This window comes from Dasypus novemcinctus, chromosome 17 (assembly GCF_030445035.2).
Source record: "Dasypus novemcinctus isolate mDasNov1 chromosome 17, mDasNov1.1.hap2, whole genome shotgun sequence".
NCBI lineage: Eukaryota > Metazoa > Chordata > Mammalia > Cingulata > Dasypodidae > Dasypus > Dasypus novemcinctus.
In genome coordinates, this window is record NC_080689.1 from 64,312,950 (window position 1) to 64,332,111 (window position 19,162).

Genomic DNA, 19,162 nt, shown 5'->3' on the forward strand with positions numbered 1-19,162 from the left:
AAATGAACAGGCAATATTTATAAAAGCATCATTCAAAACAATATTAAATACAGATGTGGGGACTAGTAAAAGGGAAGGACAGCAGCAAATAATAACCTGAAATCAAATCTCTTTGGTGTTCCAATTTTTATCCTCAATCCCAATTCTACTTAGAAAAGCCCATTAGGGCAAAATGGAAGGAGGTGATGCTGGCAGCAATGAATGTTTTCACATGCCCATGTAATGAGTAAAGAGATAGTAGCTCAGAGGGCTCCAGAGACTTGCTCAAGTTGTAAGGCCAGAGAAAGGGTCCGTGACTCCAAATCCTACATTCTTTTCACTGTATCACATGTGGAATGACATAGGGATCTTACCAAAATATCTTCAGAATCATGACTTTCGCTGACTGAAAGCCCATTTAACTGCTGTTGCAACTGTCCCATGGCCCGAGGCAGGTCTCGTGATGGAATAAACCAGTCTTGGTCTTCTTCATCCAACATCTCCTGGAAGCAGCGGTCCAAGAAGTCTTGCTCCTGTAGCTCCTCCTCTACCTAGAAAGCAAAGCAGAGAGCTCAAACTCATGTCCCAATGAGACTCACCCATTCCAGTTTTGTGCCCACCTCTTTCCTTCAGAAGTTCTTACTCTGCAATTAATGATCTTATTTGGAAGAGGATATGGCTTAAGCAACTGGGCTCCTATCCACCATATAGGAGGTACAGGTTCAATTCCCAGGGCCTCCTGGTGAAGGCAAGATGGCCCATGTGGTGGGCTGGCCCATGCGGAGTGCTGGCCCACACAGGAGTGCCAGTCTGTGCGGGGAGCTGGCACAGCAAGATGACACAACAAAAAGAGACACAGAGGGAAGCGGACTTGGCCCCAGTGGTTAGGGGGCCCGCCTACCACATGGGAGGTCCGCGGTTCAAACCCGGGCCTCCTTGACCCGTGTGGAGCTGGCCCACACTCAGTGCTGATGCACGCAAGGAGTGCTGTGCCACGCAGGGGTGCCCCCGCATAGGGGAGCCCCACGCACAAGGAGTGCACCCTGTTAAGGAAAGCCGCCCAGTGCGAAAGAAAGTGCAGCCTGCCCAGGAATGGCACCGCACACATAGAGAGCTGACACAGCAAGATGACGCAACAAAAAGAAACACAGATTTCCGTGCAGCTGATAAGAACAGAAGCAGACGAAGAAGAACACACAGCAAATAGACACAGAGAACAGACAACTGGGGCGGGGGGGGGGGGGGAAGAAGGGAGAGAAATAAATAAATAAATAAATCTTTTTATTTTTTTATTTTTTTATTTTTTATTGACTTTGTAATAATATTACATTAAAAATATATATGTGAGGTCCCATTCAACCCCACCCCCCCCACCCCCCCTCTCCCCCCCCCCCCCAACAACACTCGTTCCCATCATCATGACACATCCATTGGATTTGGTAAGTACATCTTTGGGCACCTAATAAATAAATCTTTAAAAAAAAAAAAAAGAGAGAGAGAGACACAGAGGAGAGACATTGAGAGACACAGCAAACCAGGGAGCTGAGGTGGCACAAGAGCTTTAGGGCCTCTCTTCCACTCCAGAAGTTTCCAGGATCGGTTCCTGATGCCACCTAAAGAGAAGACAAGCAGACACAGAAGAACACACAGCAAACGGGCACAGAGAGCAGACAATGAGAGCAGAACAATGGGGGGGGGGGGGGAGATAATAAATAAATAAATCTTTTTAAAAAAATTATGATCTTGCAGTCCCGATTCTAAGTATATACCCAAAAGAAGTGAAATTAGTGAGTCAAAAAGACATCTGTGTACCAGTGCTCATAGCAGAATTATTTATAAAGCTGAAAAGTAGAAGCAACCCAACATCCCATTAACAGATAAATAGATAAACAAAATGTGGTATATCCATACAGTGAATTATTATTCAGCTGTAAAAAGGTATGAAGTTCTGATACATGCTACAACATGGATAAACCTCGAAGACATCATGTGTGAAAAAAGCCAGACAAAAAAGGACAATTATTGTATGATTTCACTTACATGAAATAATTAGAAAATGTAAACATAGAGAGACAGAAGTAGAATACAGGGAAGTGGATGTGGCTCAACTGATGAGTGTCTGCCTACCATATGGAGGGTCCAGGGTTCTACACCCAGGGCCTCCTGACCCGTGTAGTGAGCTGGCCCATGCACAGTGCTGAAACGCACAAGGAGGCAGCGGACTTGGCCCAGTGGTTAGGGCATCCGTCTACCATATGGGAGGTCTGCGGTTCAAACCCCGGGCCTCCTTGACCCGTGTGGAGCTGGCCCATGTGCAGTGTTGATGTGCGCAAGGAGTGCCCTGCCACACAGGGGTGTCCCCTGCGTAGGGGAGCCCCATGCGCAAGGAGTGCGCCCAGTAAGGAGAGCTGCCCAGCGCGAAAGAAAGTGCAGCCTGCCCAGGAATGGTGCCGCAGGCACAGAGAGTTGACAACAAAAAAAGAAACACAGATTCCCGTGTCGCTGACAACAGAAGCAGACAAAGAAGACGACGAAGCAAATAGACACAGAGAACAGACAACCGGGATGGGGGGATGCGGGGGATTGGAGAGAAATAAATAAATCTTTAAAAAAAAAAAAAAAACGTGCAAGGAGTGCCGTGTCACGCAGGGGCGCTCCCACATAGGGGAGCCCTACGTGCAAGGAGTGCACCCTACAAGGAGAGCTGCCCTGTATGAAAAAAGCGCAGCCCGCCCAGGAATGGCCCCGCACACACGGAGAGCTGATTCAGCAAGATGATGCAACAAAAAAGGGATGTAGTTTCCTAGTACCGCCTGATAATACAGGCTGACAAAAAAGAACACAAAGCGAATGGACATAGAGAGCAGACAACGAGGGGAAAGGGGAAATTAAAAATGATAATAATAAATCTAAAAAAGAAAGTGGACTACAGATACCAGGCACAGTGGGGAGGGAGAATGGGAGTTAATGCATAATCGATATAGGGTTTCTGTTTGAGGTGATGGGAAAGTTCTGGTAAAGGGTGGTGAGTGGTAAATTCACATTGTGAATGTGATTAATCCCAGTGAGTAGTGTGCTTGGGAGTGGTTGAGATGGGAAAGTTTATACTATGAATGTTGAAACAATTTTTTAAAAAAAGAGCAAAAAGAGACAATGACAATTAAATGCAATCTATGATCCTGGACTGGAACTAATATTGGAGGAGATAAGGCCCAAAAGGACATTACTGGAATATATGAAAAAATTGGAATACAGACTGTAAGGTTTATAGCAATGTCAAATTGCTAGAACTTGATAACAGTACTTACAGTGGTTATAAAAGTACCTTTGTCCTGAGGAAATGTACATGGAAGTATTAAGCACATACAACCTACTCTCAAATGTGTAAAAAATAGATAGCAAGATAGCTAGAGAAAAAAAGAAAGATCAGCAAAGGTGGTAAAACGTTAAAAGTTGGAGGATCTGGGTGGGAGGTTGTGTTGGAGTTCCCTCTATGGGTTTCACATTATTTTTGAAACTGTCCAGTAAGTCTGAAATTATTTCAAAATAAAAAGTTAAAAAAAAAAAATCTTCTGTAAGATCTAAGAATTAAGATGCATATAATGACTGGACAGAGAAAACATCATTTTTTATTTTTTCAACCAAAATGCATTAACAGTAATACTGAAGAACCAATTACTCAAAATAGCAGAAATTCCAGGTCTTCACGGATCTTCTAAGATCTCCAGTATGAGACACAGATCTTTTCCACTCATATGGAAAATAATTTTAGAGCTTGAAAATTTTTTCTCAATCTTGTTAAAAAACAATTCTTTTTAAAGCTCTCATTTTACAAGAAATATGAAAAAGACACAGGAGCGATTATGTAACTAGTCTACTTCTGGATAGAAGAGATTAAATCAAAACGAATTCTCATCTTCTGCCCACTCTTCTGGTAATGAGTCTCCCACGGGAGCAAAACACTATAAGAATCTTAGAAATATATAAAAGAAAGGTTTTATGATGTGGACCATTGACTATGGGGTGCAGTGATGCTCAGAGATGAACTTACCAGGTGCAGTGGATGTATCACGATGATGGGAGAGAGTGTTGCTGTGGGGGGAGTGGGGGGCGGGGGCGGTGGGGTTGAATGGGACCTCATATATTTTTTTTAATGTAATTAAAAATAATAATAATAAATAAATATTAAAAAAAAAAAGGTTTTTGGCATACTGCTAGAAAATGATGTCATCAATATTATATTCTTTCAAATCAAGAAATAGATGAATATTTAAACATTTCCATATTTCTCAAACATTGCCCTAAAATAAAGCAATATATGCATAGGATGTTTTATACCCTTCTGCAGACACTGTTAACTCTTAGTAAAGAGTATGGTTCACTCTGCAGATTTAAGTGTGACTCTTGCTTCACATTCTGCCATACCTCTCCAGCAACCTGACTGGTGACAGAATCCCAGCTCACTAGCGCCACCACCAGAAGAGGGTCAAGCACGTAATAATCATCCAAACTAGCCCATAGAGCTACCGCATACACTCAGAGGGAAAGTCACTGGTAGCAAGACTTCAGAATAGTACCTCAACATTACAATTAGCCACACTTTCTTTGATCTCAAGTAAATTACACAGTCATGGAATACTTAAAATAACTACATCAACAAAAAATATTTCCAAGTCACAAGATTTAACACGAAAGCTCAAGATCTGCCCTGACTCTGCAGGAGCCTAACAGCTGGCTTCAACTTATTAAACCTCTCTGTGTTCACTGGTATGACCCATGAAGATGGTTACCTGGGAACAAGGGTATACGTGCTTTTCTCACAGAACCCCACACAGTAAGCTGTTTGGGGTGGAACCAAATCTGTTTCCCTCTTCTGCCTGGAGCTTTTGGCCGTTCAATTAAAACCACATTTCTCGCCTTCCCATGCTGGGCCCCTATGCATGTTCATCAATGGAATGTCACCAGAGGGGACATCAGTTAAAAGGCTATATCTCCAGCCCCAGCCTTTGGCCCTTCCCCTTTCCCAGTTGCTATACTCTCCATTTATCCCTCAGCTCCTTGGCTAACAGATGTCCTAGGGGTGGCAAAGCAACAACACAGAAGAGACCATGTAGTAGCAGAATCACCTGTGGTCTGAAATGCTACCTTGGGCTGTTAACATGACAGAGATATGAAACAATGAATTACTGCTGAATCTTTGTTGAAGAAGCCCAGCCTTACCACAGCCAATAAACTTCTTTCAGCAGAGAGCTGCTGTTTTCCCCAAGTCTACACCATGGCATTAGCTTAAAGCTGCTTCATTTTATGTGCTAAATTCTCCGCCTTACTCTTTAACACGAATTTCTGTGAAAACATTTAAAAAAGAGAGTAAAAACTAGAGATTTTTAGGAATTGGATCTTGTCCGACTAGTAAAAAAATATTATATAGTTTATTTCTACGAATTCTTACTTTACCAATGTATATATTAAACAGTACAAGAATAGTCCTAAAGAAAACTTAAAGTTTCCTTTAGAAAGGTCAAACTCCCTTTCTAAAAAGTTTTTTAGAGTTTACATTTTTGCCATTATAGAAATTTGGAAAAAGAGGGCAAATAACCTTCATATACAAATTTTGCCACTCAAAGACAAGTGCGCTTTATCGTCTTGTGCATTTTCTTCCCATTATGCCTTTGATTCATGTAATTGTGAACATCTGGTATAGAGAAAATTCTATCTGCAGATTTAAAAAACCTTTATTATAATATATACTCACTTAGAGATCTAAAAAATATAGTAAGCAAAAAATACAATAAAATCAGAATTCTAAAATTCTCCCAGTATCTCTTCTCCCTTCTTTCTCAGTTCTGGAGAGAATATGGTCAGTGTGTTAACTACTGCCCAGTTACGAAGTGCACGAGAGGTGCCCGTTTGCTCTGTGGTTATGTGCCTTTATAAGTTATGCCACTGTCAAGCGCGATATGGGTAAGCAAGAGATGCCTTAGGCACTGCCAGAAGAAAGTCATCAGCTGGGGGATCCCAGGCTAGGACAGGAAGCAGGAAACATATACATAGTTGACAAAATCTCTGCCCCACTGACAAATGTGCCGGTAAGTCAAGGTCTCCCACTAGGATGTAAATTTTTTCCTATCGTTAACTTTTTTCTTTATATATTTCATTGCTATGTTACTTGAAAAAACATTTATAAATATGGAACTATCACTATGAAATTTACCTTAATGAAATTTAATGTTTTTCCCTTTAATCTCTACTTTATCCAGTGCTGATATCAACACTCCTGCTTTCTCTTTTTGTTTGAATTTGCATGTTATTTTCTCTCTCCATTCATTTACGTTTTCCCTTTTAAACATTCCACTTCAGGTATTTCAAAGTTCTGAACTTGTTTCCTTCCTTTTAAAAGTATTCCATTTTCTTTGTAGATGAGTTAGAAAATTAGAACTTAGAAAACCAAAAACAGAGATCATCCTTAAAGTCAACACCCACATATGAGTGAAAATTGTTGACGTTTTGAAATAGATCTATCCCAATTTTTACTCGCCAGATACACATGGAAAAATGACAGGAGGTTAGAGTACAAAAAGTTTCCCAGGTAGAAATATATATGCAAAAAACTCATAAGATTTAAAAACTCACTGAGTACTTATTTATTTATTTACTTACTTTTTTTTTTTAAGATTTATTTATTTCTCTCTCCTCCCCGCCCCCCCCCCCCCTCACCCCAGTTGTCTGCTCACTGTGTGTTCTCCTGTGACTGCTTCTATCCTTATCCCTTCCTTATCAGCAGCACCGGGAATCTTTCTTTTTGTTGTGTCATCTTGTTGTGTCAGCTCTCCGTGTGTACGGCACCGTTCCTGGGCAGGCTGCATGTTCTTTCGCACTGGGCGGATCTCCTTATGGGGCATACTCCTTGCGTGTGGGACTCCCCTACGCGAGGGACACCCTTGCGTGGCACGGTACTCCTTGCACACATCAGCACTGAGCATAGGCCAGTTCCACACGGGCCAAGGAGGCCCTGGGTTTGAACCGTGGACCTCCCATGTGGTAGGCGGACACCCTATCCATTGGGCCAAGTCCGCTTCCCCTTACTTATTTACTTACTTACTTACTTATTTATTTATAGGAACCAGGGCTGGGGATTAAACTGGGGGAAGCCAGTGCTCAACCACTGAACCACATCAGCTCCCCTAATTTGTTTTTTTCATTTGTTTTTGCTTGTTGTTTGTTTTTTTGAGGCGGCACCGGGAATCAAACCTGGGACCTCCCATGTGGGAAGAAGGCACTCAACTGCTTGAGCCATATCCACTCCCTGCATTTTTCATGTTTTTCCTCAGCTTGGATAGTTACTGGGTATATTTTATAAACTGTACATAATTAGACCTTGTCCCTGTTTTTTTTCCTTAACCCAATTCAGTCTTTTAATCTCTCTTAAAAATTCTGTGGGGTGTGTGTGTGTGGATATGGAGCAATATAAACTATTCACATTTATAGCTAGTAATGTTAGACCTTACTTCCCTCCTTCCCTGAGTTATATGTTCTGAGATCTTGAATGGCTGACACTATCTTTATTGGGACTTAACTCTGTCTGCTCAAAACTACACTTTGATCCATTCCTATAGGTCTTACAATCAGTGAAAATCCTTTCAACAGACCAATGACTGTCACTCCTAGTTTTTGTTGTTTTAAGTTGTTTTCATCTCATTCTGTGTTTTCTTATATATTTTACTGGCAAGTCAGAAGATATTTTATTGTAGTTAGTAGCTAGAATCCAATTACTTCCTCCTTAAAATTCAACCCAAGGTGTATAGTATGCAAAACCAGTTCCAAGTAAACGTGAAAGCTATGCCAGAAGTGAGCGTGGGGATGGGGTGGGGTGGTAAGGGCAGGGAGAACTGTACAGTTCTAGAGTATTGTAGAGGTGTACAGGGAGAACATAAGCCAGATCTGAGATTCCTAAACCCTCCTGCTCAGCCAAATGAGGGAAAAAGAAGGCTTCTCTGAAATAGCCAATCCCCTGACTCATGACAATTTCAAAATAATGTTGCCAGCTAGTGTTATCTGCGAAATATTAGGGTTGGAGGAATCTGAGCAAACACCTGTTTACCTGTTTGTCTTTTCTTAGGGTCTGGTATTTATTGCAATCCTTGGAGCTGCCAAGGATAAAGCTGTATTTCCTTTCCTAATTTTCCTCCAACAAGTTGTTGTAAATTTTAAAGCCCCTCAACTGTCTTTCTTCAATCTCTTTTTTATGTGTTTTTGTAAGCCCTTACTTTTGCAGTACGTTTCCATACACTCTGCCTCAGTTTGCTAACCTCCTATATATATCCATAACTCAGACACTAGATTCCTAACAGTTCCAGTACAATCCTGATCAGTGGGGTTAGGAGTATGTCACTGAGTATTATTGAAGCTAGTACAAACCACTTATTTTCCCCTGGGAGGCTGGATAAAGGCAGAGGGGAACAGGTAGACCAATAAAAATCCAAACACAACTATTCTACAATCCCATGGAAAACATGCTTATCTTCACTTAGGGTTCTTAAATTTCTATTATGTCTACACTTATCTTCAAAATGAAATACAGTTTCACGTCCCCTGTAAGCAAATGAAAGCAACAAATCCTGAAGTTTAGAAAAACCACCTCTCTACAGTTCTGTATTTTATTGTTCCACAGTTTGAGAAACTAATTCATACTGAACATTACAGACAGTTGTGGAACCACTGTGGTTCCCAGGATTAAAGCTGGAATCAGGGCAGGCTAAGGAACTTCAGCCAACTTGGTCTGATATAAGGGTTTTAAAATCACTGCTATGTGACTGAGGATGACCCTGGTTTGATTTAAACTCTGGGAATCTCAGAATGGATTACAGTTGGCTAGAAAAATCTACAAATCTACCCAGTATGAGGCTTAGAACAGAGCCTCTCTGCAGCAGGTACTCTGTCAATGGATCACACTTGGAGGGCATTTCATGGTGGGGGATGGGAGGGGGTGGGTGGGTGTACATAACCAACTTTTTTGGTTATATATGGGCTCATGTGAGGATTTTCAGCTAATTGATTTGCCTGTGTCCCTGTGTCCTCTTAATCAGTGTGGTAGAAAAATATCAATATCTTCCTCCAAAGTACTGTCACTGTCATCTCATAGCAACTGAAGATGCTTCCCCGTGATCCTCATCAGGCCTCCACATATTTTTGTTATTCTAAAGTCAATCCACTCTCTTTTTCTTAATAGACTGACAGTAAAATAGTAAAGGTGTTGAGTTACACAAATATTAGCTTCTACTTCTTTTTTACCTGTCTGTTGAAATCCTCTTCATTCTCCATCCACATGTACTCTGCAAATGGGTTCTCCTTCTCATCATGCCCATTTACCCCTTGGTCCTCTTTGGATTTTACACTGGGTGACGTACTGGCCACACTGGATCCATTCATTATGACAGAACCTAACCAGAAGTAAAAAGAAGGATGGAATTAATACAAGGATCAAAGGAATATAAACCTACATCATCCAGATTTTACAGAAGCTTCTTAAGTTCTGAGTCAAAGATTTTAACCATAGGTGAAAAGAAACTGCTGGTCTGTAACCGTTATAAAAACCAGCCATATCCTGAGGTTATCAACTATATAGATGTACAATTCTGAAAAAAAAAAAGAGACATTAAAAAGGTCTGGGCTGCTAGTCTTTCTAGGCAGGAGGAAATCACTCCATGCCAAATTCCTGTAGGTCCTAGAACCTAGTCAAGATCATTACCACTTTCAATTGTTAAAATAGGTAGAGAGGAAATGCATTTTTTTTTTAGGGACCAGGAATTAAACCCAGGACCTCATATGTGGGAAGCCAGTGCTCAACCACTGAGTCCCATTGTTCCTCCCTGAGTCAGCCTTTCATTTGTTTTTGTTTTTTCAGGAGGCACTGGGAACCAAACCCAGGACCTCCCATATGGGAGGTGGGAGCTCAACCACTCGAGCCACAGACACTCCCTGAAAATGCATTCTTAAAGAACACTGTAGTCAAGTACTCCTTATTGATACTTTTTTTTTTTAAGATTTATTTTATTTATTTCTCTCCCCTTCCCCCTCTGCCCCGGTTGTCTGTTCTCTGTGTCCATTTGTTACATGTTCTTTTTGTCCGCTTCTGTTGTTGTCAGCGGCACAGGAATCTGTGTTTCTTTTTGTTGCATCATCTTGCTGCATCAGCTCTCCGTGTGTGCGGCGCTATTCCTGGGAAGGCTGCACTTTCTTTCGCGCTGGGTGGCTCTCCTTACGGGCACACTCCTTGCATGTGGGGCTCTCCCCTATGCGGGGGACACCGGTGCGTGGCAGGGCACTCCTTGCGCACATCAGCACTGCACGTGCATCAGCTGCACACTGGTCAAGGAGGCCGGGGCTTTGAACCGCGGTCCTCCCATGTGGTAGGTGGACGCCCTATCCACTGGGCCAAGTCCACTTCCCTTATTCTGATTCTTAAACTCTACTTTTCTTTAAAACATATTTTTAAAAATAATGCATGTTAATTGTATTGATAAGCAAAATGGGAAAAATGAGAGTCACCAGTTGTCCAACCACCCAGTATTAAGAACAATTTAACAAAACAGTACAGGGGAGCAGATATGGCTCAAGTGATAAGGCCTCTGCCTACCATATGAGAGGACCTGGGTTTGATCCCTGGGGCCGACTGGTGAAATAGAAGAGAGAGTGTGCCCGTGTGGTGAGCCAGTGCCCTCATGGTGAGCTAAGTGTCTGTGTGGTGAGCCGAGTGCCCATGTGGGTGCCTGTGTGGCAAGCTGAGTGCCCACGTGAGTGCCCGCATGGTGAGCTAAGTGCCCACGTGACTGCCTGTGTGGTGAGCCGAGTGCCTGTGCCAGTGCCTACGTGGTAAGCCTAGTGCCCACCTGGTGAGCCGAGTGCCCGCGTGACTGCCTATGTAGTGAGCCAGTGCCTGCATGGTTAGCCAAGTGCCCACGTGGTGAGCCAGGTGCCCATGTGGGTGCTTGTGCGGCGAGCCGAGTGCCCACACGGTGAGCCGAGTGCCCACGTGACTGCCTGTGTGGTGAGCCAGTGCCTGTGTGGTGAGCCGAGTGCTTATGCCAGTGCCTACGTGGTAAGCCTAGTGCCCACCTGGTGAGCCGAGTGCCTGCATGACTGCCTATGTGGTGAGCCAGCACCTGCATGGTTAGCCAAGTGCCCACGTGGTGAGCCAGGTGCCCATGTGGGTGCTTGTGTGGCGAGCCGAGTACCCACACGGTGAGCCAAGTGCCCACGTGACTGCCTGTGTGGTGAGCCGAGTGCCTGCACGAGTGAATGCATAGCAAGTCGAGTGCCCACGTGATGAGTTGAGTACCCGTGTGAGTGCCCACATGGTGAGCCAGTGCCTGTGTGGCAACCCAGTGCCTGCATGGTGAGCCAAGCACCTGTGCAGTGAGCCCAGTGCCAGCACAGCAAGCCGAGTGCCTGCGCAAGTGAGTCACACAGCAAAAAGATGAGGGGGAGAAGAGGGGGAAAAAAAAAGTGTACAACTTAATGATTAAAAAAAAACAAAAACAAAACCTAATACGGTGCATATGATCTTCCTGACTTGCCTATGTGTATGCAGCTACATATACACCACACATTCCTCCACTATCCATTCTTCTAGTAATAGGATCATGTGAAGCCTGAGGCTCCATCATCTGCTTTTTTTCACTTCTATGTTAATATAGCCATACTTTCTTTTGGCATGTTTCCAATGTTTCTGTATTACCAAATTAGATGAACTCTTTGTGTTCATCTTCTCTAATGACTTCCTTAGGATAACTCCTAGAAATAGAACTGCTACATCAGAGTGTAAGTTCATTTTTTTAAGGCTCTTGATTTACCACTATGCTGCCCTAAAAATTTAAATTCCCACCAGCAGTTTTAAGTGCCTGTTTCTCCACATTCATGAGATTATTTTTTAAACTATTGCCAATCTCATAACAGAAAACTTGCAACTTTTTTCTCTTTTATTTAAATTTTAACCATTCTTCAAAAACTGTTCCAATTTTTACTGACCTCTTCTCTAAGCTACTGTACCTAGTCAGTATAGCGTTAATAGCAGTTAATTGTTATGCTTCACATACATTGGTATTCTCCTTCCAACTAGATTCTCAACTCCTGAAAAACAAGGTCAAGGTTTATATTATACTGCATAATACTAGGTACACAAAAATGACTACGGATCAACTGAGTTTAGGCCATCACTGGTCTCTATCCCCACTCCCTGCCCCCCCATTCCATTCTCTTTTTTTTTCAAAGATTTTTAAAAAATTTATTTCTCTCCCCTTCCCCTCCCCCCCACCCCCCAGTTGTCTGCTCTCTGTGTCCATTCGCTGTGTGTTCTTCTGTGACTGCTTCTATCCTTATCAGCGGCACCGGGAATATGTTTCTTTTTGTTGCATCATCTTGTTGTGTCAGCTCTCCATGTGTGCACCATTCTTGGGCAGGCTGCACTTTCTTTTGCGGTGGGCGGCTCTCCTTACCGGGTTAACTCTCCTTGTGCGTGGGACTCCCCTATGCGGGGGACACCCATGCATGGCACGGCACTCCTTGCGTGCATCAGCACTGTGCATGGGCCAGCTCCATGTGGGTCAAGGAGGCTCGGGGTTTGAACCACGGATCTCCCATTTGGTAGGTGGATGCCCTATCCATTGGGCCAAGTCTGCTTCCCCTCTATTCCATTCTCTTGGGGTTTCTTTATGTTTTTTTTTTAATAAATTATTTCCCCACTCATTTCCATCCTGGTAATATTTAAGAAAAATTCCTTCTCTGCTTCTAATCTTACTAAAACATTTTTTTCTTAATCCCTTAAAAGTGTTTGCAAAAAAAAAAAAGTTTTTGCAGTTTTCTCACCTGTTATGGACATTAGAAGATCTAATCTACTAAAGAGGCAAAGTAGAACCATGAAGAAGAAAAAAACAGATGGAAAACTCACTTACAGTTCAAAAAGAATTTCACTGAAAAGAGAATCCATTTAATTAACTGTATGTCTAAACAGCACACCTAGTATGAAATATAGTTATTTATCATATTTTAGATAAAAACCAAAGGAATCAGTGTTTATTCCAAATGCTTCCCCATAATAATAATTCCATTAAGCTGGAGAAGGGAGGAAACCACTTCTGTCTTCTCACCACTTCCATTTGCAGCATAAGGACAGAAACAAGACTGCTCTGAATGCCAGAGCAACTGTATGAGTAAGTGGGATATTGCTAAGCGCAAGCATGGACACTCTTAAAGGTCTTTATCCTAGATGGGTAGCAGGTTATCCTGTATCACATTTCCAAAGACTTACTTGGCAGCTGTTTACAACCAACATAGTGATTTTTCCCCATCAGTATGGAAATCATCCACAGAAAACCAGGACTCAGTTTTCAAAACTACCTACTTTCTCCAGAAAAATAAATCCCGAGTACACAATTTTAAGGAAAAAGGGAAGGCAGAGGAAGAAAGAACAGAAAGACCCTTCTAATTCAGAAGCAAGGCGGAGCACAGAGAATAAACTGCAGGATGTGCTCATTTATGAAAAAGGGAATGGAAAATTACCATAAACTCAACATGGGGGTGTTACTGTACTTAATGCAAACACTTTAGAAAAGCTGAAAACACTGAGATAAGGGATTGTCACAAATAATAGGAAAGTGCTTCTCTCACAGAAGGTTATACAGTGTTGATATGTATTTTATACCTTTCCACCTATGTTTTCCACACAATTGCAAAGACTGGTTTCTCCAAACAGTAACAATGCAACAACTTAATATAGTGTTTACCAGTTTATAACTACTTTCACGTACATGACCTGACTTCAAGCACAAAAGCTATACAAATTCACTTTTAAAAACCACCCAGATAGTGCTATAGCAAGACCAAAGAAGGTATCAGATTCAGGGGTGAAACAACCTTCCTGAGTTGCTGGGTTAGTTCAAGAACAACACTGGTTTGTGAGTCCAGGGTGTGAGTAAACTGGTGCTTACTGTGCCCCTTGGTTTTCATAGCTGGGTAGAAATGGGGAGGTTTTTCTGGGTCTGGTAATGCCCAGGTAAATCACTTGGGGAAGACACCCCAGTAAGACAGGATAGACAGCCTTAACTGCTCTTTCTACTTCCAGAGTTTCAGGTAAGAATCTCTGTTCTGAGCTCTTCTCCAGCTTACCCTCCACCTTGCTTGCCCTCTGGAACCCTGCGTTTCTCTAGCCATCCTGTTTGCCCTTTCATATTCGTTATTTCACTTTACCCTCAACCACACCAAGGCATGTCATGTGGATCTCTAGTGTAAAGGGGATAAAGAAAATACCCCTAAAACTTCCAGAGGTGAGGGGAAAGCTTAGTTATCTAGGAAGGGACAAGAATCAGAAAGGCTGCCATGTTGTCAGCTACACAATGGAAAGACCCATGTGACAGGGAACTGAATCCTGCTAACAATAATGCAAGTTAATTGAGCCTTCAGATGAGACAACAGCCCCAGGTGACAGCTTGACTGCAAGTTGATGAGAGGCCCTGAGGCAGAGGTACCAGACTAAGCTACTCCTGGATTCCACAAAAACTAAGATAGTATATATTTGTTATTTTAAGATGCTAAGTTTGGGGGTAAATTGTTATACTGCAGTGGGTAACTAATATAGGTACACGATAAACACACAAACCACATTTTTTTTCTTTTCTATCAAGAAGACAAATGTGAGTTTGAAGGAGTTCATTGCTTGAGAAGCAGATGTTCAAGAACTAGACCTCAACAGCAGAGAAAGGTCAATACTGCATTATGAAATCTAAGAACAATTTGAAACTTGCTTTTCCCTATCTCCACCTTCCATCTTACATATATGGCAAACATGCTGAAAATGGAAAATAATAGTCATCATTTTGACTGAAGATGGGGAAACACATAGCTCTGTTCATAGTCAAAATAGGGGTGCTAAGGCCTGCCAAAAATTTGATTCAGGCACTTTACCACACATGGTCAATGGTATATGTCTAAAATATTTGGCTTGTAATAGGGACTTCAGTTCCAGCCATAAAGAGCTCTGGACTTTACATGTGTCTGGAAATTTCCAGAACACATGCTTCATCAGTTCAACATTTTGAACACCGACAACTTTCAGACTCAAAATCCTCAAAATAACAGCTGGCTGTTTTTTGAATTTAAGTGAGATTTTTCAGAAACTACACTGGGACTGTGCCTATGATAACAGCTCAACTGTGAAGATTACTTGGACTTTTCAACTGAATTACCTGGAAGAAGTCTAGTGGGCAGATGATATAAAAACTAGTTTTCAGTATTGTTTCCTGCAGATTCCTAAACTTCATTAAGTATGGTTAATACCATTTTTTATTCATTTACAAAATGTATTAAAATCATTCAAACATGAACATACATAAACAAAGAGTATATAGTGAAAGTTGTGAACTTACAAAACGAACATGCATAACAACATACAGGGCTCCCCTACCTCATCCCATCACCAATACCTTGCATTGTTATGAAACATTTGTACCAAATTATGAAAGAGCTTTGTCAAAGGAGTACTAACTGTAGTTCATATCTTACATTTGGTTTATCTTCCCCCAACCCACCCTATTATTTTTTGTTCATAAACCATACAATTTATCTAAAGTGTACAATTACAGGTGTGCACTCATGACTTCAATCAATATTATTTTCATTACTCCAAAAAAGGGAAAAAAACCCATTATTATACTCATGTTAGTTCTACTAATTACTATTAATTACTACTAATACTCATGTTAGTTCTACTAATTACAAATGCTACCATTTTTTTTTAAGATTTATTTTCTTATTGCCCCCTCCCCCCTGTTGTTGTCTGCTCTCTAGGTCCATTCGCTGTGTGTTCTTCTGTGTGCACTTGCATTCTCATCATGTGGCACCGGGAAACTGTGTCACTTTTTTTGTTGCGTCATCTTGCTGCGTCAGCTCTCCATGTGTGTGGCGCCACTCCTGGGCAGGCTGTACTTTTTTCACGCTGGGCGGCTCTCCTTGTGGGGCACACTTCTTGTGTGTGGGGCACTGCTACATGGGGGACACCCCTGCCTGGCATGGCGCTCCTTGCACACGGCAGCACTGTGCATGGGCCAGCTCACCACACAGGTCAGGAGGCCTTGGGTATTGAACCCTGGACCCTCCATATGGTAGACGGACACTCTATCAGTTGAGCCACAACTGCTTCCCCCTACCATTTCTATTCATTTCCAAATATTCACAAACAAATTTTACCAACTCTGCACAGATTAAACCTCACCTTTCCATTCTCTAACCACATTCTATCCTCTGGTGACTTATATTCCAGCTATTAACTCCATGAGTTTCTTCATTATATTTATTTCATAATAGTGAAATCATACAATATTTGTCCTTTTGTGCCTGGCTTGCTTGACTCAACATAATGTCCTCTAGGTTCATCCATGTTGTCATGTCATATGCTTCACAACTTCATTTCTTCTAACAGCTGCATAATATTCCATCATGTGTATACACCACAATCTGTTTATCCATTCATCACATGTTGTTTCCATCTTTTGGAAATCGTGAATAACGCCGCTATGACCATTCATGTGCACATGTCTGCTCGTGTCACTGCTCTCAGTTCTTCTGGGTATATCTCTAGAGGCAGTATGCTGGGTCACATGGTAAATCTATATCTAACTTCCTTAGGAACTGCCAAGCAGACTTCCACAGTGGCTGTACCAGTCCACATTTCCACCAGCAGTAAATAAGCATTCCTCTCTCTCCACATACTCTCTAACACTTGCAGTTTTCTGTTATTTTTAATAGTAGCCATTCTAGCAGGTATGAAATGATATCTCATTGTAGCTTTGATTTGCATTTCCCTAACAGCCAGAGATGCTGAACAATTTTTCATGTGTTTTTTCACCATTCATATTTATTCTTTAGAAAAATTTTGATTCAGATCTTTTGTCCTTTTTTTTTTTTTTAAGGTACTGGAGCTGGGGATTGAACCCAGGACCTTACAGGTGGGAAGCTGGCACTGAACCACTGAGCCACATTGACTCCCCTGAGTTTGTTTTTTTTTCTATTTATTTTTTGTTTGTTTTTGTTTTTAGGAGGCACTAGGGACTGAACCTGGGACCTCCCATGTGGGAAGCAGGTGCTTGACCGCTTGAGCCACATTCACTTCCTTGCCCTTTTTCTTCAAAATTTATTTTTTATTTATTTCTCTCCCCTTCCCCTCCCACCCCCGCCCTCAGATGTCTGCTCTCTGTGTCCATTCACTGTGTGTTCTTCTGTATTTGCTTGCATTCTTGTCAGTGGCACCCGGAATCTGTGTCTCTTTTTGTTGCAGCATCTTGCTGTGTCAGCTCTCCATGTATGCAGCGCCATTCCTGGGCAGGTTGCACTTTTTTTGCACTGGGCGGCTCTCCTTATGGGGTGCACTCCTTGCGCATGGGGCTCCCCTATGCGGGGGACACCCCTGCATGATACAGCACTCCTTGTGCACATCAGTACTGCGCGTGGGCCAGGTTATCACACGGGTCAGGAGGCCCTGGGTTTGAACTTTTCCTTGCCCATTTATAATTTTTTATTGTTGAGTTGTAGGATCTCTATTTATGACGGATGTGTGATTTCCAAATATTTTCTCCCATTGAGTAGGCTACCTTTTTACCCTTTTCACAAAGTCCTTTGAGGTGCGAAAGTGTTTAATTTTGAGGAAATCTCACTTATCTATTTTTTGTTGTTGTTGCTTGTGCTTTGACTATAAGGTTTAAGTGACCCCAAGGTCTTGTAGATGCTTCCCAACATTATCTCCTAGGAGTTTTATGGTCCTGGCTTTTATGTTTAGATCTTTAATCCATTTTGAGTAGATTCTTGTATATCAAGTGATTTAGGAGTTCTCTTGCATTCTTTTGGTTATGGATATCCAGTTTTCCCAGCACCATTTGTTGAACAGACTGTTGTGTCCCAGAAAAGTGGACTTGGTAGGTTTATAAAAAATCAGGGGAAACGGACTTGGCCTAGTGGTTAGGGCGTCCACATGGGAGGTCCGCGGTTCAAACCCTGGGCCTCCTTGACCCGTGTGGAGCTGGCCCATGTGTAGTGCTGATGCACACAAGGAGTGCCCTGCCATGCAGGGGTGTCCCCCCGCGTAGGAGCCCCACGCGCAAGGAGTGCGCCCAGTAAGGAGAGCCGCCCGGGGCAAAAGAAATAGCAGCCTGCCTAAGAATGGCACCACCCACACGGAGAGCAGACACAACAAGATGACACAACAAAAAGAGACACAGATTCCCGTGCTGCTGACAACAACAGAAGTGGACAAAGAAACAAGATGCAGCTAATAGATACAGAGAACAGACAACCGGGGTGGGGGGTGGAGGGGGAGAGAAATAAATAAATAAATAAATCTTAAAAAAAAAAGTCAGTTGACCATAAGATGTGAAGCTCTATTTCTGAACTCTCAATTCGATTCCATTGATCAATATGTCTATCTTTATGCCAATACCATGCTGTTTTGACCACTGGAGCTTTATAAGACATTTCAGGGTCAGGAAGTGTGACTTCATTCTTTTTTAGGATGTTTTTGGTTACTTGGGACCCCTTTACCTTCCAGATAAATTTGGTAGTTGACTTTTCTATTTCTGTAAAGTAGGCTGTTGGAATTTTGATTGGTACTACATTGAATCTATGAATCAGTTTGGGTAGAATTGACATCTTCATGATGTTTAGTCTTCTAATTTATGAATATGGAATATCCCTCCATTTGTTTAGGTCTTCTTTGATTTCTTTTAGGAGTGTTTTGTAGTTTTCTGAATATAGATCCTCTACCTTCCTAGTTAATTTCTAGATTTGAGTTTTTTGTTGCTATTGTAAGTGGAATTTATTTCCTCCTGAGCTTGCCCATTACTAGTGTGTAGAGAAACACTACTGATTTTTGTATGTTGATCTTGTATCTGCCACTTTGCTGAACTCATTTATTAGCTCAAGTAGCTTTGTTGTAGATATTTCAGGATTTTCTAAATAGAGGATCATGTCATCTGCATATGAAGTTTTACTTATTCTTTTCCAATTTGGATGCCTTTTATTTCTTTTTCTTGCCTAACTGCTCTAGCTAGAACTTACAGCACAGTGTTGAATGAGAGTGGTGACAGTGGGCATACTAGTTTTTTCCCAATCTTAGAGGGAAAATGTTCAACCTCTTCCTGTTGAG

The 19,162-nt window shown here is 42.0% G+C and overlaps 1 protein-coding gene across 2 annotated transcripts in view; it reads right to left on the minus strand.

The window, feature by feature from the left end:
• The window catches only part of PAIP2B (poly(A) binding protein interacting protein 2B), a 47,825-nt gene that overhangs the window by 6,343 nt on the left and 22,320 nt on the right, over positions 1 to 19,162 (minus strand). For both annotated transcript variants that reach the window (XM_004473275.4, XM_071208901.1), the window contains exons 2-3: positions 9,268 to 9,416; positions 354 to 530 (exon numbers count right to left, since the gene is read on the minus strand). In XM_004473275.4, coding sequence (XP_004473332.1) covers positions 354 to 530; positions 9,268 to 9,405 — 315 coding nt within the window. In that variant the 5' untranslated portion in view covers positions 9,406 to 9,416. The remainder of the gene's footprint in view (positions 1 to 353; positions 531 to 9,267; positions 9,417 to 19,162) is intronic.